This window comes from Talpa europaea, assembly GCF_964194135.1.
Source record: "Talpa europaea genome assembly, chromosome: 3".
Classification (NCBI taxonomy): domain Eukaryota; kingdom Metazoa; phylum Chordata; class Mammalia; order Eulipotyphla; family Talpidae; genus Talpa; species Talpa europaea.
Window position 1 is genome coordinate 69653028 of NC_140069.1, and position 27611 is coordinate 69680638.

Consider the following 27611-nt stretch of genomic DNA (forward strand, 5'->3'; position numbering starts at 1 on the left):
ACTGCTGGTAGGAATGCAAACTGGTCCAACCACTATGGAAAGCTGTGTGGATTTCTGGTGCCACCTTGTGACCAGAACAAAATCACCAACTAGCTGATTCCCTGCTGGAAATGAGCAAATGCGGAGGGAAGGGACCTTAAGGGACAGTGGCCTAGCAGTGCTGGTCTCAGTCTTGTAAAGAGTTTCCAACACACCCAAAGGCGCAATCCAAAGAGATGCCCGCCAACACCAGTGGCACAAATAACCAATGCATAGAACTAATTAGAAAGCAAACAACAGGGAGAAGAAAAAGTATAAATACCAAGAAAGCCCACAGAAGAACACACGACAAAAAGAAATACAGTCACCAGAGCTCAACAATGACATTGAAGAACTTCTCAGCCTATCAGATAGAACATTAATGATCATCATAACTAAATAGCAGAAAGAAAACGAAAAGGAAATAAATGATTTGAGACAAATAATCACTGAACTGAAGAATGAAATTGAGACCTTAAGAAAGGAAAGAAAAGAAACACATGAGATAAAAAGATTACTAGAGGAGATAAAGAACTCTGGGAAAAGCACTGAAAACAGAATCGATGAAATGGAAGAACGGATCACTACTATTGAAGAAACAGAAATAAAAAGAGCCAAAAGAGGGCCTCCCTGGTGGCGCAGTGGTTGAGCGCTGGGTTGCGAAGCTGCCGCAGCCTCTGCAGCACCGGCTCGATCCCTGGCTGCTCCCCGGCCACCAGAGGAGGGTCCCACATGGCGCGCAGACCTCTCCTGCCGCCCGTTGCTCCTCTCAGCAGTGTACTTCGGCCCTTCTGCCTGCTCTGCTCCCCGCTCTGGCTCTGGTGAATTCTCTCACCCTCCCGCGCTTCTGACTGTATCCAGAGCATGTATAAACAAAAAACAAACAAACAAATAAATAAAACATGCCTCTATTAAAAAAAAGAAAGAAAGAAAGAAAGAAAAGAAATAGGGCTGCTTTAAACATTTAAAAAAAAAAAAAGAGCCAAAAGAGAAAAGGAGAGAGAAGTGCAAATGAAGAAGTATGAGGAGACTCTTAGACAATTATCAGACTCCATGAAGAGAGGAAATGTAAAAGTTATAGGGATTCCAGAAGGTGAGGAGAGAGACAAAGGAACTGAGAAATTATTCAAGGAGATAATTGAAGAAAACTTCCCAAGCATGAAAAATGAGATGAATATAGACACACAATAAGTGAGAAGAACCCCAATTACCATAATGAAAAGAAAACTACAGCAAGACACCTAATAGTAAAGCTTTCAAGAGTCCAAGACAAGGAAAAAATAATGAAACTGGCAAGGGGGAAGAAACAGATAACTTACGAGGGAAAACCAATCAGGTTAACTTCTGACTTCTCTGAAGAAACACGGCAAGAAGAGAATGGAGTAACATATTGGCAAACTTCAAGACAGTAAATACCAACCAAGAATACTTTACCCTAGAAAGCTCTCCTTCCTCTACGAAGAAAAAATATGGACCTTCCCAGACAAACAGAAACTCCAGAAATTCATTACAACTAAACCCCCACTCCAAAAAATTCTACAAGAAGTCCTAAAGCCAAAACCAACAGAGGAATGAACAAGAAGAACAGGATAAAGCAAGGATAAAATCACAAAAAAGACAAACAAAATGGCAAACACAGATGCCAACATATCAATATTAACTCTAAATGTAAATGGATTGAACTCATCAATAAAAAGACAGAGAGTAGCAGGCTGGATTAAAAAACAAAATCCAACCTTCTGCTGTTACCAGGAAACACATTTAACCACAAAAGATAAACACAGACTGAAAGTAAAAGGTTGGAAAACAAGCCTACAAACAAATGGACCAAAAAAGAAGGCAGGAACAGCCATACTTTTATCAGATGAAATAGACTTAAACTAAAAAAAGTAAAAAGAGACATAGATGGACACTACATTATGATCAAGGGAACAATACATCGGGAAGATATAACACTCATCAATATATACTCACCAAATGAAGGGGCACCAAAATATATTAGACAATTATTATCAGCTCTGAAAACAGATATTAAAGAAAATACATATATAGTGGGAGACTTCAACACCACACTCTCACCAATGGACAGATCAATGAGACAAAAATAAAAAAAGACACTAGAGCCCTAAATAAAGACACAGAACTCATGGACTTAATAGACATCTATAGGACATTGCACTCAAACAAATCCGAGTACACATTTTTCTCAAGTGCACATGGATCATTCTCCAAAATCGATCATGTACTGTGCCACAAGGCAAACATCAACAGATACATGAAAACCAAAATCATTCCAACTATCTTCTCTGATCATAAAGGCAACAAGCTAGAAATAAATCATGAAAAGAAAACAAGGAACCTTCCCACTTCATGGAGATTAAAATACACACTACTGGAAAACCACTGGACTAATGAGGAGATCAAAGAAGAAATTAAAAAATACTTAGAGTTGAATGACAAGGAGGACACCACTTTGCAGAATGCATGGGATGCTGCAAAGCAGTAATAAGAGGAAAATATATAGCAATACAGGCTCACATTGTAACAGGAAAGGGGGAGGTTCCCTGCCCCACCCAAGGGAGGGTGGAGCTGAGCAGGAGGAGGAGAAGCTGCAGAAGAGACTGAGGAAGGAAGCAGGATGGAGCCAGGAGACCTGGAAGAAGCGCATGGAGCCTAGAGACATGTGAAGAAACTGTGCTTGTCTTTTGGTCGTGGACTGGGTGACACAGATGTGGGTGAGACCCGTGGGGAGGTGACAATGGCAGCTTTTATCTTGATGTTGATTTTGCTCTTTTCCTTCCGGGCTTGTCCGGTTGTTTGTGACCCTTTGCTGTGGGTCCCCACTGGAAGATGCTTTAGACTTGTAGCAGGCTTTGGGGCCTTGTTCTGGGCCGATCCCATATGGATGGACTTTTACCCACGAGGGGACGGGTAACTTTGGGTGCTTCATTTAGAAACTAGACTCTTTGCCTTACCTGTATTGTTTCCTAGTTTTATTAAAGATCCTTCCCATTAGTCTCATGTGTTTTGTGTTGATGCGGCGGATGGCAGAACCCATTTAAAATAGGCAGGTTTGCGGGGTTTGGGCTACCCCTCTACCTGTCCTATAACAACATCAACAAACAAGAAAGAACTCACAGAAACAACCTAATCTCACATCTCAAAGAACTAGAAAAAGAACAACCAAAAAACCCCAAAGCCAGCAGAAGAAAGGAAATAATAAAAATCAAAGCAGAAATAAATGAATTAGAAATTAAAAAACAAATCCCGTAGTGTTTCGCCTATATTTCCTTCTATGTATTTTATGGTTTCAGGTCTTAAGTCTAGTTCTTTAATCCATTTTGAGTTGATTTTTGTGTATGGTGTGAGGTAGTGGTCAAGCTTCATTCTTTTGCATGTAGCGATCCAGTTTTCCCAGCACCATTTATTGAACAAACTTTCTTTGCTCCAATGCATAGTCTTTGCTCCTTTGTCCAAGATTAGTTGACCATAAATCTGTGGGTTTATTTCTGGATTTTCTATTCGATTCCATTGGTCTGTATATCTGTTCTTGTTCCAATACCATGCAGTTTTGGTGATTATGGCTTTGTAGTATAGTTTGAAGTCTGGGAGTGTGATGCCTCCATTTCCTTCTTTTTTTTTTCAGTAGAGCTTTGGCTATTCGGGGTTTTTGGTGATTCCATATGAATTTCATCAATAATTGTTCTATTTCTTTGAAGAATGCCATTGAGATTTTGATTGGAATAGCACTGAATCTGTATATTGCTTTTGGTAGGATGGCCATTTTAATAATGTTTATTCTTCCAATCCATGAGCAGGGGATGTCTTTCCATTTCTTTGTGTCTTCTTCTATTTCTTTTAACAGTGTTTTATAGTTTTCTTTGTATAGGTCCTTTACCTCTTTTGTTAGATTTATTCCCAAATATTTGATTTTTTTTGTTTCGATAATAAAAGGGGTGGTTTTTTTGATTTCTTCTTCTTCAGATTTATTGTTTGTGTATAGGAAGGCTACTGACTTTTGTGTGTTGATTTTGTATCCTGCCACTTGACTGAATTGATTGATGAGTTGAATTAGTTTTTCTGTGGAGATTTTGGGGTTCTCTATGTATATTATCATATCATCTGCAAATAGTGATAGTTTGACTTCTTCTTTTCCTATTTGGATTCCTTGGATGTCTTTCTCTTGTCTTATTGCTCTGGCTAGGACTTCCAGTATTATGTTGAAAAGCAGTGGTGAGAGTGGACATCCTTGTCTTGTTCCAGATCTTAATGGAATTGCTTTCAGCTTTTCACCATTGAGAATGATACTGGCTGTTGGCTTGTCATAGATGGCCTTTATGATGTTGAGGTATGTTCCTTGTATCCCAAGAATTTCAAGGGCTTTTATCATGAATGGGTGTTGCACTTTGTCGAAAGCTTTCTCAGCATCTATGGATATTATCATATGGTTTTTATATTTCTTTTTGTTGATGTGTTGGATAATGTTGATTGATTTTCGGGTGTTAAACAATCCTTGTGCCCCTGGAATGAATCCAACTTGGTCGTGGTGAATTATCTTATGGATACATTGCTGGATTCTGATAGCTAAAATTTTATTGAGGATTTTTGCATCAGTGTTCATTAGGGAGATTGGCCTATAGTTTTCCTTTTTTGTGTTGTCCTTATTCGGTTTTGGTATTAGTGGACAGACACATCACCCAAAGCAGTGATAGTGAAGACAAAGATAAACAGCTGGGACTACATCAAATTAAAGAGCTTCTGCACAGCAAAAGAGACAATAACAAAAACAAAGAGAAACCCCACCAACTGGGAGAACATTTTTGCACCCAACACTAATGATAAAGGACTGATCACAAAAAATCTGCAAAGAGCTGATGAGACTCAGCAGCAACAAAGAAAATAATCCAGTCAAAAAATGGGCAGAAGAGCTAAAAAGAAACTTCTCTGAAGAGGAAATGCAAATGGCCAACAGACATATGAAAAAATGTTCAACATCACTTGTCATCAGGGAAATGCAAATCAAAACTACCATGAGATACCATCTCACACCAGTGAGAATGGCACATATTAAAAAAACTAGCAACAACAAATGTTGGCGAGGGTGTGGAGAAAAAGGAACTCTTCTGCACTGTTGGTGGGAGTGCAAACTGGTCCAACCACTATGGAGAGCTGTGTGGAGATTTCTGGACCTACTAAACATAGAGCTTCCATATGATCCAGCAATTCCACTCCTAGGTATTTACCCAAAGGACACAGAAACATCAATTCCAAAGAGCACCTGCACCCCTATGTTTATAGCAGCACTGTTTACAATAGCTAAGCTTTGGAAACAGCCCAAATGCCCAAAAATAGATGACTGGATCAAGAAGATGTGGTACATATATACCATGGAATATTACTCAGCATTCAAAAAAGATAAACACATGCAATTTGCAGCAACATGGATGGCGCTGGAAGGGATCATGCTCAGCGAAATAAGCCAAAAAGAAAAAGAAAAATACCGGATGGTCTCACTCATAGCAGAAATCTAGAAAACTTAAATAAGGGACCAGGAAAATGAATATAAGAAAGTGAAAATTAAAATCAACAAAAAACTATGAACCAGAGACACTTTTTGGGGGGTGGGGGGCGGGAGGGGAAGGATTGGGGTCAGAATGGGGCGTTTGCAATTGTATGGGGGAATATAAAAATAAAATTTAATATTAAAAAAAAAAGAAATTAAAAAACAATCCAAAAGATCAATGAAACCAAAAGTTGGTTCTTTGAAAAAATAAACAAAATAGACAAACCTCTAGCAAGGCTCACAAAGAAGAAATGGGAGAAAACACATATAAATAGGATTATAAATGAAAGAGGAGAATCACAACAGACTCAGCAGAAATCAAAAGAATAATCAGAGATTACTACGAACACTTAAATGTAAACAAATTCAACAACCTAGAAGAGATGGACAAATTCTTCCTAGAACAATATAATCACCCAAAGCTGGACAAAGAAGAAATAGAACAACTAAACAGACCAATTACAAGCAGCGAAATTGAAGCAGTAATCAAAGAACTCCCCAAAAATAAAAGCCCAGGCCCAGACGGCTTCACAAATGAATTCTCCCAAACGTTCAGCAGTGAATGAGTGCCTATCCTACACAAACTCTTTCAAATAATTGAAAAAGAAGGAATACTACCAAATACGTTCTATGAAGCCAACATTATACTAATACCAAAATCCAACAAAGACTGCACAAAAAAAGAAAACTACAGGCCAATCTCCCTAATGAACACTGATGCAAAAATCCTCAACAAAATCCTTGCTAACAGCAATGCATCCATAAGATAATTCACCACGACCAAGTAGGATTTATTCCAGGGATACAAGGATGGTTCAACACCCGAAAATCAATCAATGTCATCCAACACATCAACAAAAAGAAATATAAAAGCCATATGATAATATCCATAGATGCTGAGAAAGCATTTGACAAAGTACAACACCCATTTATGATAAAGGCCCTTGAAATTCTCGGAATACAAGGAACATACCTCAACACCATAAAGGCTATCTATGACAAGCTCACAGCCAATATCATTCTCAATGGTGAAAAGCTGAAAGCATTCCCGTTAAGATCTGGAACAAGACAAGGGTGTCCACTCTCACGACTGCTTTTCAACATAATACTGGAAGTCCTAGCCAGAGCAATAACACAAGAGAAAGACATACAAGGAATCCAAATAGGCAAGGAAGAAGTCAAACTATCACTATTTGCAGATGATATGATAATATGCATAGAGAACCCCAAACACTCCACAGAAAAACAAACAAATCAATCAGTACAGTAAAGTGGCAAGATACAAAATCAATGCACAAAAATCAGTAGCCTTCCTATACACAAACACTAAATCTAAAGAAGAAGAAATCAAGAAAACCATTCCTTTTATTACTGAAACAAAAATAATCAAATAACTGGGAATAAACCTAACAAAAGTAAAGGAAAACCTATACAAGGAAAACTATAGGGCCTCCCCAGTGGCACAGCGGTTGAGTGCTGGGTTGCGAAGCTGCCCACAGCCGCTGCAGCGCCGGTTCGATCCCCAGCTGCTCCCCGGCCACTGGAGGAGGGTCCAGGATGGCGCGCAGACCTCTCCTGCCGCCCGCTGCTCCCCTCAGCAGTGGACTTCGGTCCTTCTGCCTGCTCTGCTCCCAGCTCTGGCTCTGGTGAATTCTCTCACCCTCCACACTTCTGACTGTACCCAGTGCTTGTATAAATAAATAAATAAATCAAAACAAATAAAATAAAATAAAAAATGTGCATTATAAAAAAAAAGAGAAAACTATAAAACAATGTTAAAATAAATAGAAGTAGACACAAAGACACAGAAAGACATCCCCTACTCAAGGATCGGAAGTATTAACATTATCAAAATGGCTATCCTACCAAAAGCAATCTACAGATTCAATGCTATTCTAATTCAAATTTCAATGTCATTCTTCAAAGAAATAGAAAAAATATTGATGAAATTCATATGGAGCCACCAAAAACCCCAAATAGCCAAAACCCTCCTGAAAAACAAAAAAGGGAATAGAGGCTTCACTCACCCAGATTTCAAACTATACTACAAAGCCATAATCATCAAAACTGCATGGTATTGGAACCAGAACAGACACATGGACCAATGAAACCGAATAGAAAACCCAGAAATAAACCCACAGATTTATGGTCAACTAATCTTTGACAAAGGAGCAAAGAATATGCACTGGAGCAAAGAAATTTTGTTCAATATATGGTGCTGGGAAAACTGGGTCGCTACATGCAAAAGAATGAAACTTGACTACAACCTCACACCATGCACAAATACCAACTCAAAATGGATTAAAGAACTAGACATAAGACCTGAAACCATAAAATATACAGAAGGAAACATAGGTGAAACACTACATGTCATGCACCTCAAAGACATCTTTACAGACACATTGCCCAAAGCATGATAGTGAAGGCAAAGATAAACAGCTGGGACTACATCAAATTAGAGCTTCTGCACAGCAAAAGAGACAATAACCAAAACAAAGAGAAACCCCACTGAATGGGAGAAAATTTTTGCACACAACATTAATGATAAAGGACTGATCACAAAAATCTATAAAGAGCTGACAAGATTCAACAAAAACAAAGAAAATAATCCAGTCAAAAAATGGGTAGAAGAGCTAAAAAGAAACTTCTCCAAAGAGGAAAGGCAAATGGCCAACAGGCATATGAAAAAATGTTCAACACAACTTGCAATCAGGGAAATGCAAATCAAAACTACAATGAGATACCACCTCACACCAGTGAGAATGGCACATATTAAAAAAAAAAAACTAGCAACAACAAATGTTGGGGAGGATGTGGAGAAAAAGGAACTCTCCTGCACTGCTGGTGGGAGTGCAAACTGGTCCAACCACAATGGAAAGCTGTGTGGAGATTCCTCAACCTACTAAAGATAGAGCTTCCATATGATCCAGCAATTCCACTCCTAGGTATTTACCCAAAGGACACAGAAACATTGATTCTAAAGAGCACCTGCACCCCTATGTTTATAGCAGCACAGTTTACAACAGCTAAGCTTTGGAAACAACCCAAATGCCCAAAAATAGATGACTGGATAAAGAAGATACATACACAATAGAATATTACTCAGCATTCAAAAAAGATAAACACATGCAATCTGCAGCAACATGCATGGAGCTGGAAGGGATCATGCTCAGCGAAATAAGCCAGAAAGAAAAAGAAAAATACTGGATGGTCTCACTCATAGCAGGAATCTAGAAAACCTAAATAAGGGACCAGGAAAAAGAATAATTATAAGAAAGAAAAAATCAAAATCAACAAACAACTATGAACCAGAGACACACTATGGGGGATGAGGGTGGGGAAAGGAGGGAATGGGGTCAAAATAAGGGCATTGCAATTGTATGGGGAATATAAAAATAAAATTTAAAAAAAATCTTCAAAAAGATTTGTAAATGAAACTACTGTTTTCTCCAAATCATAACAGTTAAGAAATCTGAATTAAATTTAAAATCATAGTCTGCAATTCCATCAGAAGACTGTTATTTAAAAAAGTATAATTATTTTTCAGTACTTTATACTTACATTCTAAATATAAGAATTACTAAATATAGGTATTACTTGTTTTTTCTTTTAGCTCTTAATAACCCAGTGAGGAATACATTCTTATGCCCATTTTCCAGATGCAGATTGAAATTGAAGAGTAGTTACTTTGCTTTCCCAAAACCATTGCCTGGGGACAGACAAGAACCCTGAAGTCTAAAGCCCTTATCTTCCTGCCCATCCACCCACACAGTGTAAATAGAATGTGGCAGCAGAGCCAGCAGCTTCCTGATGTCCACACCTCTACTTTTTAACTAACAAAACCCCTTTTTACACATGAGTTAAAATCTTTAACTTCACTTAATTCTCTTAAGTGGAGGTGATCCTATATAACAGGTTCTGGCCAAATGCAGAGGTCTTAGGGTGGGCAATTCTTCCCAGAGGAAACAGCCACTTGAAGAAACTCCTCAGAGCCTATGTTCATCCCAAGAATTGGGCCTGGAGAAATTAGTTTCTTCCTCCTGACTACAAGAGTAAATCCTGCACTAAGGCTGCAGAACTCAAGTCTGGGCTCTTGGACTTCTTGTTGCAGGAGACAAATTCAACCCCATTTGTTCAAACACTTTAGTGTTTCCTACTACATGAAACTGAAGGTCTTCCCTAGGTAATTCACCAAGAATAATATCAATGCCTAAAATAGTACAGTCCTTACGTCATAAGTCACAATTTTACTTCACAAGTCAGATTTTTTTTAATACCCTGGATTTATAAACCCAAGCTAACCTACTGGGTTCTGTTTATAATAGGGAGTTGTGAAAGAACACATAAAAAATATTACTTATAGAAGGTAGGAAAAGTGGTGTAGACAGTGATGAGATGGATTTCTATATCTCAAGTCTAAAAATATGTAATATATTTATTATACTTTTACATTGTCTTGATACTTTTTACAATGACTTATCTCTGTAAACTATGTAAATAACATACAAACAAATAAATCAAAGAAAAATATAATAGTCATATATTTTCTAACAAGAATCAACAAAAAATTACCTTTCTTGGGTTTAGGGGATAATTCAAGGTGCTTTCCTGTAGCAGTCTTCCTTTTAGTTATTAATGACTGCAAGCAGAAAATAATAATTATTAAGAAGATTATGATGGTGATGCAGTAATTTATGTGACAGGGCTAAAATCAATTATTTCATAAAATATTAAAAACCGGGCCTCCCTGGTGGCACAGGTAGTTGAGCGCGGCGCTGTGAAGCTGTCCACAGCCTCTGCAGCGCAGGTTCAATCCCAGCTGGCCAGCTGGGGAGAAACCTACATGGCGCAGCAGACCTCTCCTGTCTCTCCCGCTGCTCCCCTCAGCAGTGTAATTCAATCTGTCTGCCTGTTCTGCTCCCTACTCTGTCTCTGGTGAATCCTCTCTACCCCCCGCCCCGTACCTCTGGCTCATACCCCAGTTCCCCAGTTCTTATATGTATAAATCAATAAATCTCAAAAAAAATTAAGTATATATCATTGCTAAAAGATTATACAAGCATTTCATAAACATACTTCTTGTTAAGAGTTGGATGCACAATGGTTTTGTGAGTTGCCAAATCCTGATTAAAGGTATATAAGTGTAAGGGAAAAAAGTAATTTACCAATTAAAATGAACTGTAAGAAAATAAGAAAGGGAATTTCAAAGAAATAGTTACAATGGCCTGCACACTCAGGAATCGAGAATTTATCCTTCAGTATTCAGGGAAAACAATATTACAACTACTTTACCTGACTCATATAAGTGTCCTGAAATCCTTCTCCACACCTGAGCCATGCTTCAGAGAGGGAAGCAGCTGCCCCCACTGTCCTAAGACCTGTTCTTCTGAACTGAAGTGGACTCTCTCCTGGAAAGTATATGTGTTCTGTATTCCAATTTTTTTTCCTCTGTAGAGATAGGATTGAAGACAAAAAAAAAAAAAAAACAGCTCCATTAAATAAACATTAGGCTGATGCTTAACAATATAGAAACCCCAAAATGGCAGTGGTGAAGACATAGCTTTTAAATGTCTGAATCCCCATTTAAAGAAAGAAAGCAAAGCCAGTAGCACTTAACACTATTCACCAAACCCCAAAATGCAAGTGGAGAGAGCACAAAACCATCCCTTCAAATTCCTTCATGGAATTCCATCTGAAAGGAAAGATGCTGAGAAGCCAGAGAGCACAGAGAACCTAGGCACAAAGAGACTCTTCTATTTACTAGAAGTGTAGCAGGTGATGTGAAACTGGTGCCTAAAAAGGGGTGAGGACAAAATAGTACTATTTTCACAAACTACCAGAAAACAACAGAAGTTATAAAAGCTATCTTTAACACAGCCTTATTCTAAAAATAGGCTACTGAAAAGGATCAAAATCAAATGCCATACAAAATTCTTATCAGGAAACAACAAAAAGGAACAGAATAACACCCCAACACATAAAGTCCACCAAACACATAAACATAAAACTGTAACCTCCTATTTCAAAGCAAGACAAAACATTCATATTACAAAACTCAGAACTTAAGTGATACAACGTAAGTAGGATAAAATTTAAACAGGACTACTCAAGAAGTAATAAGGTGGAAAATACCACCAATGAATAAAAAATAAGAGGATTCAAGAGACATAGAGCGATCATGTCTCTGTCTCTAGATCTACTACACAGATAATACAAATCCTTGAAAAAGAAAGTCAAGCACTGGGACAGAAAATCTACAACTTCAGAATGCCTTCCTCAAATTAGAAAAAAAAAAAAGGAAAAGCCCAATTTAAGCACATCACATACTTGAGAGTATCAACCTAGAAGCAATCAAAACCAAGACATAGCCTCGTTTAACAGATTTTCTAAAAAATCCTTCGAGCATCTAGAAAAAGAAGACAAACGACCTATAAGTGAAAAAGAATTACTTTACATCACATGTTAATGGCAATGCTCTAAGACAGAACAAAGTGAAATAACATACTTAAATATTCAAACAAAGAAAATGAGCCCGGGAGTTTACAATAACAATTAGTTTTCTCCAAGTTTTTTTTTTTTTTAATGTCTATAACAGACATGCATTCATTTCATAAGTTTTTAAACCTGCATTTTATTTTAAGGTAAATTTTAGATTTGCATTGGGAATCGAATTAAAGTGAAGTACTATAAGTTATCATGTAACCAGAAATAACATCTCTCAACCTTGCTTAAGCCTGCCTTGAGCCCACAGTTCTCTATGTAACCAGCATCCAGCAAGAGGTTGTGTACCACTAAGGCAGGTATTCAAACTTTAACTAGGACTGCTGCTTTAGGTATTGCTCTGACTCTACTGTTTATTCAAATCAAACAATTGCTGTAACACTACTGAAAGTACACTGTCTTTCCCAAGTCCAACTACCATTAATATTGATACAGGGCAGCAAGGGGCACTAAAACTGGCCAAGGACACTGTCCAAATAGTTCACAGGTCACTGTCTGAGTCCTTCACCTGTGCACACAATGGCAAGACTACTCAGGCCCAGAAAACAACAATGGGATTTATTTAACAAACTAGGGATAAACAAAGAGTTACTGAGGCCAAAAAGGGCCCTCTACCTCACCTGAAGCAGTATCCAGTGTTTTCAATCCTAAACAAAAAGCAGCTAAGGTGGCGTCTTCCCCGCACAGCTCCTCTCCCAAACAATAGGCCATATGCCCAAGATGGCATCTTTCTGCCACTGTCAACCTGCATATGGCTGCCAAACTATAAGCCAGGTTCCAACTCAGGAAGACAACAGAAGATAAGCTGTCTGATGCCCCTGCACAGCACCAGACACACAACACTCAAAACAGTAGCTGCAGCAGTCCAATGCCCCGACAAACAGCCACACTCACAGCTCAGCAAGGTATCCAGCTCTGGGTCTTCACTTTCTCTTTCAGGCTATAATGGCCGGAAAACCGGGAATAGTTTCAGTAGCTCTGATAGAAATTCTGGCCTTTTACCCGGGAAGAGGAAGAACAAGTGGTACTTCAAGAATGGTGAGGTGTAGTGGCAGGAAGGCATAGATCAGATTCTCTATGATCCAGGCAGATGGGTAAAGGAGAGTCCTGGAGCCTTTGGTGGCTTTTCAGGCTTTTATTGAGCTTTTACCAGGTACAAGGCAGGCAGGGGAGGGAAAGGGGGCAAGAGGCTGGCAGGCATTCCAGCCCCCGGCGAATCTTCACTCTTTCTGGGCTCTCTGGCATTCTCTTGTGGTCTCTCCTTCTCTGCTGGTTCTACTCTCATTCTGTTGTTGCTCTTCTGGCATCCCTGTGATGCCACCCTTATAAGCCCAGTCTCAGCCCAGGTGTGCCCACCTATGCATGCCCACTCCCTACTCCAAGTGCTTCCGTTTCGCTGATGCTGCCCTTTTAAAACAGTCTCAGTCCAGGTGTACCCACCTATGCATGCCCACACCCTACTCCAGGTGCCCACCATCAGGCATGCATTCAGGACTGCAGGGATCCATCATCAATCCTAATGGAGGGAGGGCAGAAAAGCCTGACATTTACCCTATAATATTTAATGCCCTATTCCTATTCAACAGGAGCGCCAGATTCATTTACCTAAACTGATTCCAAAGAGTAGGAATACACTGACCTCAATTAATTTCAAAATGCTTTATATTAATGTATATGTCAAATACTTTTTACAATTTAAAAAATTATCTGGTTGGAGGTATAACTAACAAATTGAAATAATATGGCAAAAACTAAATATTGGTAAGTGAAGACTAGAATCTAAATGCATTAAATTCAGAAAAAAAATTTACATTTTTAAAAAATACCTCTTTTTAAGCTATGAATCAGAATAGGCATTTAGAACACTTCCTGTTATCAGTCAATACTTTCAGATAATTAGAACCTGGAAATAAACCCAAAGTAGACTTGATTCTGAAAAGATTTGTGTCTCAATGCACAGAAACCTTTGTCAAAAGACAGTCTGTAGAATAAGTAAAAGGTATCAGGCTTTTCCACCATCCCACCATTAGATTAAATGCATGCCTGATGGTGGACACCTGGAGTAGGGTGTGGGCATGAATAGGTGGGCGCACCTGAGCCAAGAGATTGGGCATATAAGGCCAGGGCAGCAGAGGATGGCATGGTATGGAGTGGTGCCGTGTGGAGTATGGGAGTACAGTGGAGTGAGGTGGAGTACGGCGGAGTACGGCGGAGAACATGAAAACAGCTAAAAAACCAACACGGCTGCTTGAACCAGTGATGAACTGTAGGGTAAATGAATGTCAGGCTTTTATGACCTCCCGCCATTAGATTAAATGCGTGCCTGATGGTGGACACCCGGAGTAGGGTGTGAGCATGCGTTGGTGGGGACACCTGGGCTGAGAGACTGGCCTATAAGGGTGGTGTCACGGGGACGCCCTAAGACCAGTTACTTAAGAAGAATAAGCGGGAGGGCAGAACCAGCAAAGAAGCAGAGGCCACAAGAGAATGCCGGAGAGCCCAGAAAGAGTAAAGACTCACCGGGGGCTGGGAGGTCTGCCAGCCTCCCTGCCCCCCAGCACCCCTGCCTGCCATGTACCTGATAAAAGTTCAATAAAAGCCTGAAAAGCCATCAAGGGCTCCAGGAATCTCCTTTACCCTTCTGCCTGGATCACAGAGATCCTGCTTGTAGGGTAAGGAAAATGTCAGGCTTTTCTGCCCTTCCGCCATCAGGATAGATGATGGATCCTTGTCCTGAATGCATGCCTGATGGCGGGCACCTGGAGTAGGGTGTGGGCATAGGTAGATGGGATTCAGCTGAGCTAAGACTGTGCTTTTAAGGGCGGCGTCACGGGCGGACGCCAGCAGCACCAGTAGCAGCAGCAGCAGCAGCAGCAGAACAACCTGAAGGAGAAGCCGAAGCAGAAGCAGAGAACGTCAGAGAGCCCAGATAGAGTGAAGACCTGCTGGGGGCTGGGAGGTCTGCCAGCCTCCCAGCCCCCCAGCCAGCACCCCTGCCTGCCATATACCCGCTGAACCCCAATAAAAGACGTGCAAAACCACTGAGGACTCTGACTCCTCCTTTACCCGGTTTGCATGGGATCAGAAAACCTGCACTGTGCCCAGTCTGGCCCTTACAATTGGCGTAAGTCGGCAAGATCCATGCAGACGGGTATTGGAGCCCTCCGAAGACCTGGAGGGACTAAGGAGAACAGACTGTGTGTTTGCCTGTGACGACGCTGGAGGCGCCATGGCGGCACAGAAGATGGATACGGTCCGGGAGCTGTGGGACGAGACTTCGCATGGAGGAGATGCCCGAGAGGACCAGGCAACGACACCGGAAAGGACCAGGCAATGACCCCTGAGGCAGCAGGCCGCTGCTGACGCAGGGAGAGGCCAATGGACATGGACTGATAAACTTGGACTGACAATCCCGCCAGAAGGCGGAGGACCTTGGGCAGGTTATGTTGTTTTTTTTTTTTTGAGAATCTGGGGGTGGCCAGTGGGCCTAGATGGCCAAAAGCAGCCTGTGCATGCCCAGCAGCCAGGTGGAGGAGAAAAGCCAACTAAGAAAGCAAAAGCTGGTACTGATGATAAGTTGAGAAGCCCTGAGTGGCTGTTAAGCAGCCTGAGTATGCTGAAGAACTGTGAGTCTCGTAAAATCACCTGTGGGTGATGCCCTGCTCATTCTTGAGTGAGGGTGAGGAGCTGAGGAACCCGTCCTTGGGGGACGGGTGGGGAATGTGGCTTGGGGTGGAGCCCAAGCCGAATGCTGAGTTTGGATCCTGACCCATGTGCTTGTGCAGTGGGTTGGCTTGAGTGCAGGGGTCTGCGAGTCGCATGGGTGGCTGTGAAGGCCCAGGTGTTGGAGCGACTGCAGACAGAAACCCTGAGGGTTGGTGATTACCCCCAACAGAATAAAATTGCCAATCCCAGAGCTAGTGCATCCTGGGGGTGGATGCTGTGTGCGCCTTGTGGCTGAGACTACAGCCAGAGAAGGCCAGGAAGCCTGACGGCTCCTGGTGTGATATAGTAGATGCTGTGAGTGATTCCCATCCCTCATATGAGCAGTGCCTTCGGCAGCAGATTTGGTGGCTCATCTGCTGGTACCAATAATTGTCTTTTGCACTAGGTTGGTGCCCTGCCTGGACTTATTTGTGTTTTGTTGTATTTTGTTATATTTGATGTATTTGCTTTTGTGGGCCATGGCTGCATTGTTTGTTTGCTTAGAAAATTGTATATATATGTATAGACTATATGGCAGAAAACCCTGAGGGGGTGGACTGTAGGGTAAGGAAAATGTCAGGCTTTTCTGCCCTTCCGCCATCAGGATAGATGATGGATCCTTGTCCTGAATGCATGCCTGATGGCGGGCACCTGGAGTAGGGTGTGGGCATAGGTAGATGGGATTCAGCTGAGCTAAGACTGTGCTTTTTAAGGGCGGCGTCACGGGCGGACGCCAGCAGCACCTGAAGGAGAAGCCGAAGCAGAAGCAGAGAACGTCAGAGAGCCCAGATAGAGTGAAGACTTGCTGGGGGCTGGGAGGTCTGCCAGCCTCCCAGCCCCCCAGCCAGCACCCCTGCCTGCCATATACCCGCTGAACCCCAATAAAAGACCTGCAAAACCACTGAGGACTCTGACTCCTCCTTTACCCGGTCTGCATGGGATCAGAAAACCTGCACTGTGGCCAGTTCTGCCCTTACACTGCTTTGTCCCCTCCTGTCACTACAATTGGTGTAGTCAGCATGATGATTCATTGTAGATGGTCCCTCCAGAGACCTCAGGAGGGACTGAGGAGTAGCAGACAGCGAGCCTGTGACAGTGCTAGAGGTGCCATGGCAGCACAGGTGATGACCAAAGTCCAGGAGCTGAGGGAAAAGCTAAAGATGCTACAGGAGGTGGACAAGGTCCAGGAGCTGCTGGATGAGACCTCACGTGGAGGAGAAGACTACCTGAGAGGACCAGGCCACGACTCCTGAGGCAGCAGAATCATCATACAAGAAAGAGGACCAGGATTCGGAGCTTGCCAAGTGCTAATGCAAGGAAAAACCAATGGACTTGGACTGACAATCCTGCCAGAAGGATTGGCAGGAACTTTGGCAGGTTGATGTTATGTTTTTGGAAGCCTGGGGGTGGATGGTATTCTTTGTATAACCCAGGAGATGAAAATCAAGGCATGGCTGGTGGGCCTTGATGGCCAAAAGCGGCCTATGTACTACCCAGCAATCGTAGGGCCATAGCCCAGAGAGGCAAAGACCAGAGGAAGGGGCAGGCATGAGAAGAGCCCACGACTGGCTGAGGGAAGAGCCCTCTCTAAGTTCTCCGCAGCCAGGCAGAGAGGATGTATCAAAAAGCCAACTTAGATAAGGCAAAACCTGGTGCTAAGACTGGGAGGCCCTGGGCAGCTGTTAAGCAGCCTAAGTATGTTAAAGAAGGCCAGTGGGTGATGTCACTGTGCGTTGTTGAGTGAGGGTGAGGAGCTGAGGAACCCATCCTTGGAGGAACGGGTGGGGGAATGTGGCTTGTGGTGGGGCCCACAGCCGAAGAGAGGCTGTATGTGGAGCCTGTATCCATGGACCCCCCCACCCATGTGCATATGCAAAGGGTTGGCCTGAGTGCAGGGGTCTGTGTGTCTCATTGGTGGCTAGAGTGTTGGAATGACTGCAGACAGAAACCCAGAGGGTTGGGCGATTACCCGCAAAGGGTACAGAATCACCAATCGAAGAATGAGTGCATCCTGGGGGTGGATGCGGTGTGTGGCTTGTGACCGAGACCACAGCCAGAGAAAGCCAGGAAGCATGAGCAGTGCCTTCGGCAGCAGACATAGTGGATCATCTGCTGGTGCCAATAATCATGTCTTTTGCCACTAGGTTGATACCCTGCCTGCACTTATTTGTGTTCTGTTGTATTGCTGCATTGCTATATTCAGTTGTATTCTATTTGCTTTTGTGGGTCATGGCTTCAGTGTTCATAATTCACCAGGGAAAACTTGTACATAACTTGTATATAGATTGTATGGTGGAAAACCCTGAAGGAGTGGGCTGTAGGATAAGTGAAAAATTATTAGCCATATCCATCTTCCTGCCATTAGCATTAATGATGGATCCCTACATGCATACCTGATGGCAGACACCTGGAGTGGGGTGTGGACATGCATAAGTGGGCACACCTGGGCTGAGACTGGGCTTATAAGAGCGGCATCATGGGGATGCTAGTAGAACGAGAAGAAAGAACAAGAAGAAGACTGGAACCAGGAGAAGAGAGCAGAGCAAGAACGAGAGAAAGAATGAGAGACCACGAGAGAACGCCAGAGAGCCCAGAAAGAGTAAAGACTTGCCAGGGGCTGGAAGGCCTGCCAGCATCCCAACCCCCCAGCACCCAGCCTCTCATGTACCTGGTAAAAGCTCAATAAAAGCCTGAAAAGCCACTAAGGGCTCCAGGATTCTCCTTTACCCATTTGCAAAGATAATAGAGATCCTGCTTTGTCCCTTTGTGCCACTACAATTACTGAAAGAAAAAAAAAAAAAAACTAAAGGAAGAAATGGAGAGAAATAAAGTGAAATCTCATTATTTGTCCGTCGTACTCAATGTTCTATATAATGTCTCTACTAACAGTAAGCTAGTGAATACTAAGCCACTGTTCCTAATAAATACAAGGATTGTATTTCTTCACTCTTTATGAGCCTTTCTGTTAAAAATGTATAGATTCCTTAATAGAATAGTCAACAGCACCATAAGTTAGCATGCCTAAGTGATGTATTTTCTCTGTAAGGCACATCACAGTTGTCCTTCATGTAAGGATACTACAGAGCACTTCAGCACTTTTTTTTTGGCTATTTAAAGTAAAATCACCAATATAGAGCATAAAAATTGAGGGCCTCCCTGGTGGCATAAGGGGTTAAGATGCAACCTATAAAGAAATCCGCAGCCACTGCAGCACGAGTTCGATCCCCAGCCAGGGAGCAACCCACATGGCACAGCAGATCTCTCCTGACTCACCCACTGCTTCCCTTAGCAGTGTATTTCAGTCAATCTGCCTGTTCTGTTCCCCACTCTGTCTCTGGTGGATCATCCCACCCCCCACGCCTCTGGCCTGTGCCCCAGTTCTTGTATGCATAAATAAATCAATATTAAAAAAAAATAAAGCATAAACAGACCAAGATAAAGATTTTTTTTAGTGTGAGAGCTAAAACAAGAAAGCAAATTGAGGCCTTGCTCAAAACCACTTGAGAACATGCATGTCAGGTGGCTCAAATTTTTCCTATTTCTACACATGCCCAAAAATGACTATAAAAGCATTCAGGAGTAATGTATTGGGGATTACAAATAAAATTTGACAGTGGGTAAATTCATAAATACAGAATCAATGAATAATGAGGATTAACTATATGTTTGACTAAATGTTGACTGTATTGACTAAATGTTCTCAATGGAGAACATTTCAGAAGAAAATAAGTAGTTAAAATGCAAAAAAGATTAAACTCAGCTTTAGCACTTTACTATTCCCATCAGCTCATCTAGGTCACTTTTCCTTATCACCACTCAACTTCTCATTTATTTATGTATATCATGCTTATTTATTTTATTTACTGAGAACCTTTACTCCCAATAACATGCTACTATACTTCTTTGGGCCACTCCCCTTAGAAAGAAGTGAAAATTTCTAAATATTGTTTTGGGTCTCATTTCATAAATATGGAAAACAAACTGGATGTCTAACTAAATGCAAAAGGAAAGCTTTCTTGGTTATCTGATTAATATCTGGTGGTTCAAGTCATATATTTTAAGAATGTCAACACTCTTCCACCCAGGAACTTACCAACATTAATGGGAGCAATAATTCAGTGGCCCTCGAGTCTGAAAAACAATGTAGTTTTAACCAAGTCAGCCCAAATTCAGATATTTCAGATTCAGTTGCTTCACACTTACTTTTCAGCCTTCCTCTTTGCTCCCCCAGCCAATTTAGTCTGCTGCCAAGAGAACCTGCATGTTCCCATAACACATCTGTACCCACAGCACTCTGCAAGAAATTACCTTCCTGCCCTTTGGTCTCTCCAACTCTGTCACACATATGTGCTCATCTCTTCGAGGGAACATCCATCAAAGCCTCCCCTTACATCCCTCCCTCTAGGATCATTCTGTTTCCTGCCTATCCTACTCCTTCCACTAAAAAAGGGCTCCTGAAGGTGGGGAGCCATGTGTCAAATTTATTTCATGCTCTCAGTGCAGAGCATTTCCCACTCACTAGGTACTCATTAAACAACTGGTGAATGAAAATGTCAAGTCCCCTCTGCCCTCACCTTGCCTTGTGTCCTGTTATTTCTTTCCCTCTCCTTTACCTCTTAACCTCAGAACCTTTCAAGGGTGTTTACTAACATCCACTAGTTTTTGAAAGTGTTTTATGTTATTGACTTATCTGCTATGTAAATCTCCAATATTTATCATTCTGGCTTGTTTCGTTGCATATAACTTTTTTTTAAAATTCATGATGTACATATGCTACATTCTCTTGATCTAGTCACCCCTGGATGGACATTTAGGCTGTTTCCATGGCCTAGCTACTAAAGTAATGCTGCTATGAACATTGTGGAATATGTGGTTTTTTGTTGATAGTTTCATAGTCTATGGATATACAGGCAGAGTGGGAATGCTGGGCTGCATGCTATTTCCTTTCTTAGATTTTTAAGAGTGCTTTCCATAATGATTATACCAAATCACATTCCCACAGTGTAATAGGAATGTTTTTTCTCCACATGCTCTCCAACACTTATTTTGTTTAGGGTCTTTTGTATATATGCCATTTCACAGGCACGAGATGGTATCTCATTGTAGTTTCAACCTGCATCTTTTATTAGAGGTGGGAAGAAACATTTTTTCATATATCTTTTGACCTTCTGGATATCCATTCTGCTGAACCGTCCAGATCTGCGGCCAATTCATTATTAATTGGATTACTTTTTAATAGTTGAATTGTATGAATATAACTGGATATTAATCCCTTATCAGTTATACACTGTATGAATATTTTCTCCCATTCTGTAAGGTATCTATTACTAGTCTTGTCATTTTTTTGCTAGCTTTTTAACTTGAGATAGTCCAATTATTTGCATGGGTTTATAATTTTCTAGCTATCAAAGTATAATCACCAGAAATATCTTTATTCTTGATATCATGAGGTGTATCACCAATGTTTTCTTCTATGTATTTTGTTGTTATAGGTTTTATATCTATATGTTTAATCCATGTGGAGTTCTCTCTATATGGCATTAGTGAGTAATCCAACTTCATTCTTAAATGTGTAGCTTTCCAATTTTCCTAGCACCATTTATTGAAACAACTGCTCTTTCCCCATTTGATGATCATGGATGCTTTATCATAATTTAGTGCTAGAAGATATGCAGATTTCTGGACTTTAGATTCTGTCCCATTGGTCCATGTATTTATTTGTATGCCAATACCTTACTGTTTTAATATTTTTTATAGTAAAGTTTGAAATCAAGTAACAGAATGCCTCTATTTCTCTCCTTTATTGTAAGGGTTGCTTTTCTAATTCCAGTCCTTGTGTGGTCCATATGAATTTCATAATATTTGTTCAGTTTTATTAAAAATTTGCTGGTATTTTGATGGGAATTGCATTATACTTGTATATTATTTTAGGTAGAGTAGCCATTTTGACTATATTGATTGTCCCCATCCCTGAGCATTCGATATCTTTCCATCTCCTTATGTTGCTAAGTCTTTTAATAACATCTAACAGATCTGTATAGATGTTTTACCTCCTTTGTTAGGTTGATTCTATTTCTTTCTGAAGCAATTACAAGTGGATTTCTTAAATTTCTTTTGCTCTTGTTCATTTTACATAAGAGGGCTATGGATGTTTGTATGTTAATTGTGTAACATGCCACTTTGTTGGGTTCATGTGTTATTTCCAGCAAATTTTTTCTGTAGTTCTTAGGAGCTTTTAGACAATAAATCATCTGCAAGTGGTATTAGTTTCACTTCTTCTTTTCCCACTTAATTTTCTTTATTTCCTGTGTTTGTCTGATAGCTCTAACCAATCATCTTACAAGTTTAAGAGAAGTAATGACAGTGGGCATCCTTGTCTTCCCAGATCTTATGAGGAAAGCTTTTGGGTTTTCACCACTTAGAATTATATCAGCTGTTGGTTTGTGATATATACATAGCCTTTAGTATACTGAATTAGGTTATTTCTACCTTCATCTTTTATAGAGATTTTGTCAAAAGGGCGCTGAATTTTCAAACTGTTTCCTCTGCATTTGATATCATGATTTTTATTGCTGCTTTTCATGCTATGATCTATTACATTCATTTCTTTATGTATATTAAACCATCCTAGCATCCCTGGGATAAGTAACACTTGATCATGATGGCTACACTGTTGATCATGGGCATACAATCCTTGTGGTATAGTGTTGTAATTAATTTGCTTATATTTTACTGATTTTTTTTTTTGCATCAATGTCTATCAGGGATATTGGTCTGCAATTGTCTTTTTAAGATACACAGAAAGAAACAAGAAGCAAACTATATGGTATGAAATCCAGATACTGACCCAAAGAGAAAAAGTCAATAAATCAACTGTCTTAAACATACTCAAAGAGCCACAGGAAACCTGAGCAAAAGAACTACAGAAAACTTGGAAGAGGAAATATCAACATTAAAATAATTAATAATATCAATAGACAGGTATTATAAAAATGAACCAAACAGAAATTCTAAAGGTGAAAAGCATAATACCTGTAACAAAGTATTCACTGGAGATGGCAGATCTGAAGAAAGAAAAAAGGATCAGTGAACCTGAGAATAGGGCAACTAAGATTACCTAGTTCAAAAGAGCAGAATGTGAAAATAATTGGAAAAAAAATGACAGAATGTAAAAAAGACTTGTAAAATATGATGAAACTTACTAATATATAAGGTACACCTCAAAAAAATTTTGGATTCAGTTCCAGACTACTACAATAAAGCAAATGTCATAATACAGCAATTCACAAAATTTTTCACTTTCCAGTATATATAAATGTTGCTTATGCCATAATATAGTGTATTAAGTGTGCAATAGCATTATTTCTGAAAAACCAATGTCCATTAACTTAAAGAATACTTTCTTGCTAAAAAAAAAAAAAAAGCTACTCATGTGTTGGAAAAATGACAATACTGTTAGTACTGTCTTACTCAATGTAGATAGGGTTACCACAGACCTTCAATTTGTAAAACATATAGTAACTAAGCACAATAAAGCAAATCACAGTAACATGAGCCATGCCTGTAGTAAGAGGATTATACACCATGACCAAGAGAAATTTATTTCAAACACAGGTGATGCATTATATCAAAAATCAAGCAATAAAACTGCAAATCACATTAATAGAACCAAGTGAGTGAATACTATAGTCTTCACTAATGCAAAGAAACTATTTGACAAGATCCAATACCCTTTTGTGATAAAAATACATACTAACTAGGAATACCAATGAACTTCCTTAACATGAAAAAGGGCGCTTAGGAAAAAATCTCACAGCTAACATCATACTTCTTGATGAAAAACTAAGTTTTCCTCCTAAGGTTAGGAATAAAACATGGGTAGCTGCTTCTACTGAACACTGTACTAAAAGTTCTATCCAGAACAACTAGGCAATAAAAAAAAACAGAAGGCAAATATATTCAAAAAGAACATATACAATTATCTCTTTTTATGGATGACAAATATATAGAAAACTGTCGTGAACATACAAAAAAATACTACTAGAGCTATTAGATTCAGCAAATTTATAGTATAAAAGACAAACATATAAAATCATTTCTACATGCTACCAATGAGTAATTCAAAAAGAAAATTAAAGCAATTCCATTTACAGTAGCATCAAAAAGAGTAAAATACTTAGGAACAACTTTAACCACAACAGTGAAAGAGTTACATAGAAACTAAAAAACACTGCTGAGAGAAATTAAAGAATGGAATAAAATTTAAAACCTATGCAATTAAAGAATACTATGGACAAAGTGCATACTAATGAGAAATATCTATGAACTACATATCCAATAAGTTTAGTATTACAAATGTGTTAGTAATTCCTACAACTCAACAAGGCATTTTTAAAAATGGGTAGGGGCCTCCCTGGTGACTGAGGGGTTAACTCTCAGCGCTACCACTGCAATAGCCCAGTCCCATGGCCTGAGTTGGATTCCCCCGCAGCAGACCTCTTCTGTCTTACCAGCTGCTTTCCTGACCTGTGTATTTCAGTAGATCTGCCTGTTCTGCTTCCCACTGTCTCTTGTGAATCCTATTACCTCCCACACTTCTGGCCTAACCCCCCACAGTTGTTCTATGCAAAAATAAAATCTTTTCTAAAAATGGGTAAAAGACTGATAAAAATTCTCTAAAGAGGGCATACAAATGACCAACAATCATATGAAAAGATGTTCAACATCATTAACCAATTAAAGAGACACAAATCAAAACCACAATGGAAGTAATCAATTTACACCCACTGCCATGGCTTATATACACAAATTGGGGGGGGGGGGGCAGACAAGAACTAGTTGGCAAATATATGGAATAATGAAGCTCTGTGACTGCTTCTGAAAGTATGAAGTGATGCAGTTACTGAGGAAAAAAGTATTTTCTTAAAAAAAATTAAACAGACTTACCATAGGATCTAGCATTTTTACTTCTGAGCAATTCTACTTCTACCCAAAAAAACTAAAACCAGGAACTCAAACCAATGTTTATAACAGCAATATTCACAATAACCAAAAGGTGGAAAACCCACATGTCCATTGACAGGTGAATAGATAAAATATGGTATATATGTATATAAAATGGCATATCATTCAGCCTTAAAAGATAATGAAGTTCTGAAACATTATTGGTTCACAACCTCAGGAATTCTTTGGGTGAATTCAAAACTGACTTCATACCTGGAGAGCAGGAAAGACAAAAGAAGAAGGCAGGTAACTCTAGATTGGTAGGTGCTGGTTTGAACAAGCAAGAGAAATTATATATGAGATATGATGTTTGTCTTGGGCAGCCACGAGATAAGTAGATGTCCGCACTCACGTCCCAGAATCTTAAGAGTTATACAGAGACATTAATAGGGTTCAATTACATTATGGGAAAACCAATAAAGCTTTTAAAATTTACTCAGTTGAACTTCGTTTTTTAACAAAACAAAAGGCTACACATGAATAAACACAGCAGTTCACAACAGCCAAAAAGTAGAAACTGACATGCCCACTTGACAGATAAAATATAGTTTATAGTTTTTTAAATAAGAATGTGTTTTCATAAATATTTGGTATTCATTCATGATTCCTATCTCACAGCTCCCAAAAACCTTGGAATTTCCTGAGAGATAAGAGCAATGGGAACAGCTTTTCAGAGGCATAAAAGTAAAAGAATATCTTGTTCATCATAACAGGTCCCTTTTCACCACAACTGGGTTTATGTGGATGAAGTAACTATAAAAAGGCACCAACAGATGGAGGTTAGTTGCCAGGGGGAACTAACCATGATTAGAGGGTTGGAACTTTCAGTTCCACCTCAACTTCTGGGAGAGACACAGAGGTTGAATCAATCACCAATAGTCAATGATTTATTCAACAGAGTCTGCATGATGAAGCCTCCATAAAAACCCAAAAGGAATGGACATGAAGAGATTCCAGTCTAGAGAAACAGAATATTCCATGTGCTACCATGCTGGGCCCCAAATTCCAAGAGGACAAAAACTTCTTTGGGACCTCACAAAACATATATGTATGTATGTATGTATGTGTGTGTGTGTATGGGGGGGTGTATATACATACACATATATCTTTTTATTTAAAGATTTATTTATTTATAGAAGCACTGGGTACACTCAGAAGCGCGGGAGGGTGAGAGAATTCACCAGAGCCAGAGCGGAGAGCAGAACAGGCAGACTGACGAAGTGCACTGCTGAGGGGAGTAGCGGGGCCAGGAGAGGTCTGCGCGCCATGTGGGACCCTCACCCAGCAGCCGGGGATTGAACCGGCGCTGCAGAGGCTGCAGGCAGCTTCGCAACCCAGTGCTCAACTGCTGCGCCACCGGGGAGGCCCCATACATTTATCTTTATCTGGCTGTCAATTCATATCTATTGATACCTTTTGTAATAAATCAGTATTCCAGTGAGTAAACAAGTTTCCTGAGTTCTGTAGCCACACTAGTAAATTAATCAAACCCAAGGATGAGAACATGAGAACCTCTGATTTATAACATAGGTCAGAAGCTTGCAATTTGTATCTAAAATGGAGGGCAGCCTTTAACATATAGAATCTGACGCTATCTTTGAAGAGAAAAATGTCAAAATAGAGTTGATTTGTATACCAACTGGTGGCACAAAATTGAACATATGGGAATTGTGTGTCAGAATCTTTAAAGGATATATACATACACAAATACAATGGATAAAAAAAGTACTGATGCATGATATAATATAAATGAGCAGGAATGCATCTTGAAAATCTATGTTAATCCAGACACAAAGGGGTACAGACTGTATGATTCCATTACATAAAATTTCAAGAACAGATAAATATGGAAAGACAGAACACTGCTAAGTGGTTGCCAGTGACTGGGGAAAGATGGGAAGCGTCTACTTAAAATTAAGGGGTTTCTTTTTAGGGTGATGATAATGTTTTAGAACGAAACAGAGAAAATGGTTCCAGAACACTGTAAATGCACTAAATGCCGCTAAATTGTATACTTCAAAATGATTAATTTTGTATAGGTATAGTTTACCTCCATTTGAAAAAAGAATGAGATTTGATTTTTTTTTTAAAGATTCATTTATTTACTCATACAAGCACTAGGTACAGTCAGCAGCACAGGAGGGTGAGGGAATTCACCAAAGCCAGAGCGGGGAACAGAATAGGCAGAGGGACTAAAGTACACTGCTGAGGGGAGCAATGGGCGGCAGGAGAGGTCTGCGCGCCATGTGGGACCCTTGCCAGTGGCCGGGGATCGAACCGGTGCTGCAGAGGCTGTGGGCAGCTTCGCAGTCCAGCATTCAACCGCTGCGCCACCAGGGAGGTCCTGAGATTTGATATTAATTGAAGGAATGTAAAAACTGGAAGAATGTGATAGACATTTGAAAGGGAAAACTGGCTCACAATTTTCACAGCATATGTTTCTATTCAGGATCAATATATAATTCCTTTCTCAATGAAACTGGAGATAATGTACAATAAAATTATTCTCCTAAATTAATATGCTCAATTATTGATTCAGGTGATTTATAATCACCAGAATTCAAATGAAGCCTTAATAATCCATCTCTCATTCCCCCCCACCATTATTAAGCTATTTGTTCATAAGCTATCTCTGTTCCTTTCAATGAGCCCTATCCTGTTTGACACCCATGATCTCAATGGTTCTTTATTCTTGTCCTTTTACTGGATCCTGCTGTTCACGTTTCTCCCTTTACATGCCTTCCCAGTATGCTGATCTCAATTTTTTTATTGTTTATAGGACTTTCCATAAACATTTACCTAACAGTGAAGGGAAAAAAGT

The 27611-nt window shown here is 40.0% G+C and overlaps 1 protein-coding gene across 1 annotated transcript in view; it reads right to left on the reverse strand.

Moving 5' to 3' along the window:
• Window positions 1-11245, reverse strand: part of SPIDR (scaffold protein involved in DNA repair) — a gene marked incomplete at both ends in the record, with an annotated part of 537674 nt that extends 526429 nt beyond the window's left edge. The window contains 3 exons of the mRNA XM_084230569.1: window positions 10154-10220; window positions 10874-11029; window positions 11213-11245. Of these exons, the coding sequence (XP_084086695.1) occupies window positions 10154-10220; window positions 10874-11029; window positions 11213-11245 (256 nt within the window). The remainder of the gene's footprint in view (window positions 1-10153; window positions 10221-10873; window positions 11030-11212) is intronic.
• Window positions 11246-27611: the final 16366 nt, after the last annotated feature.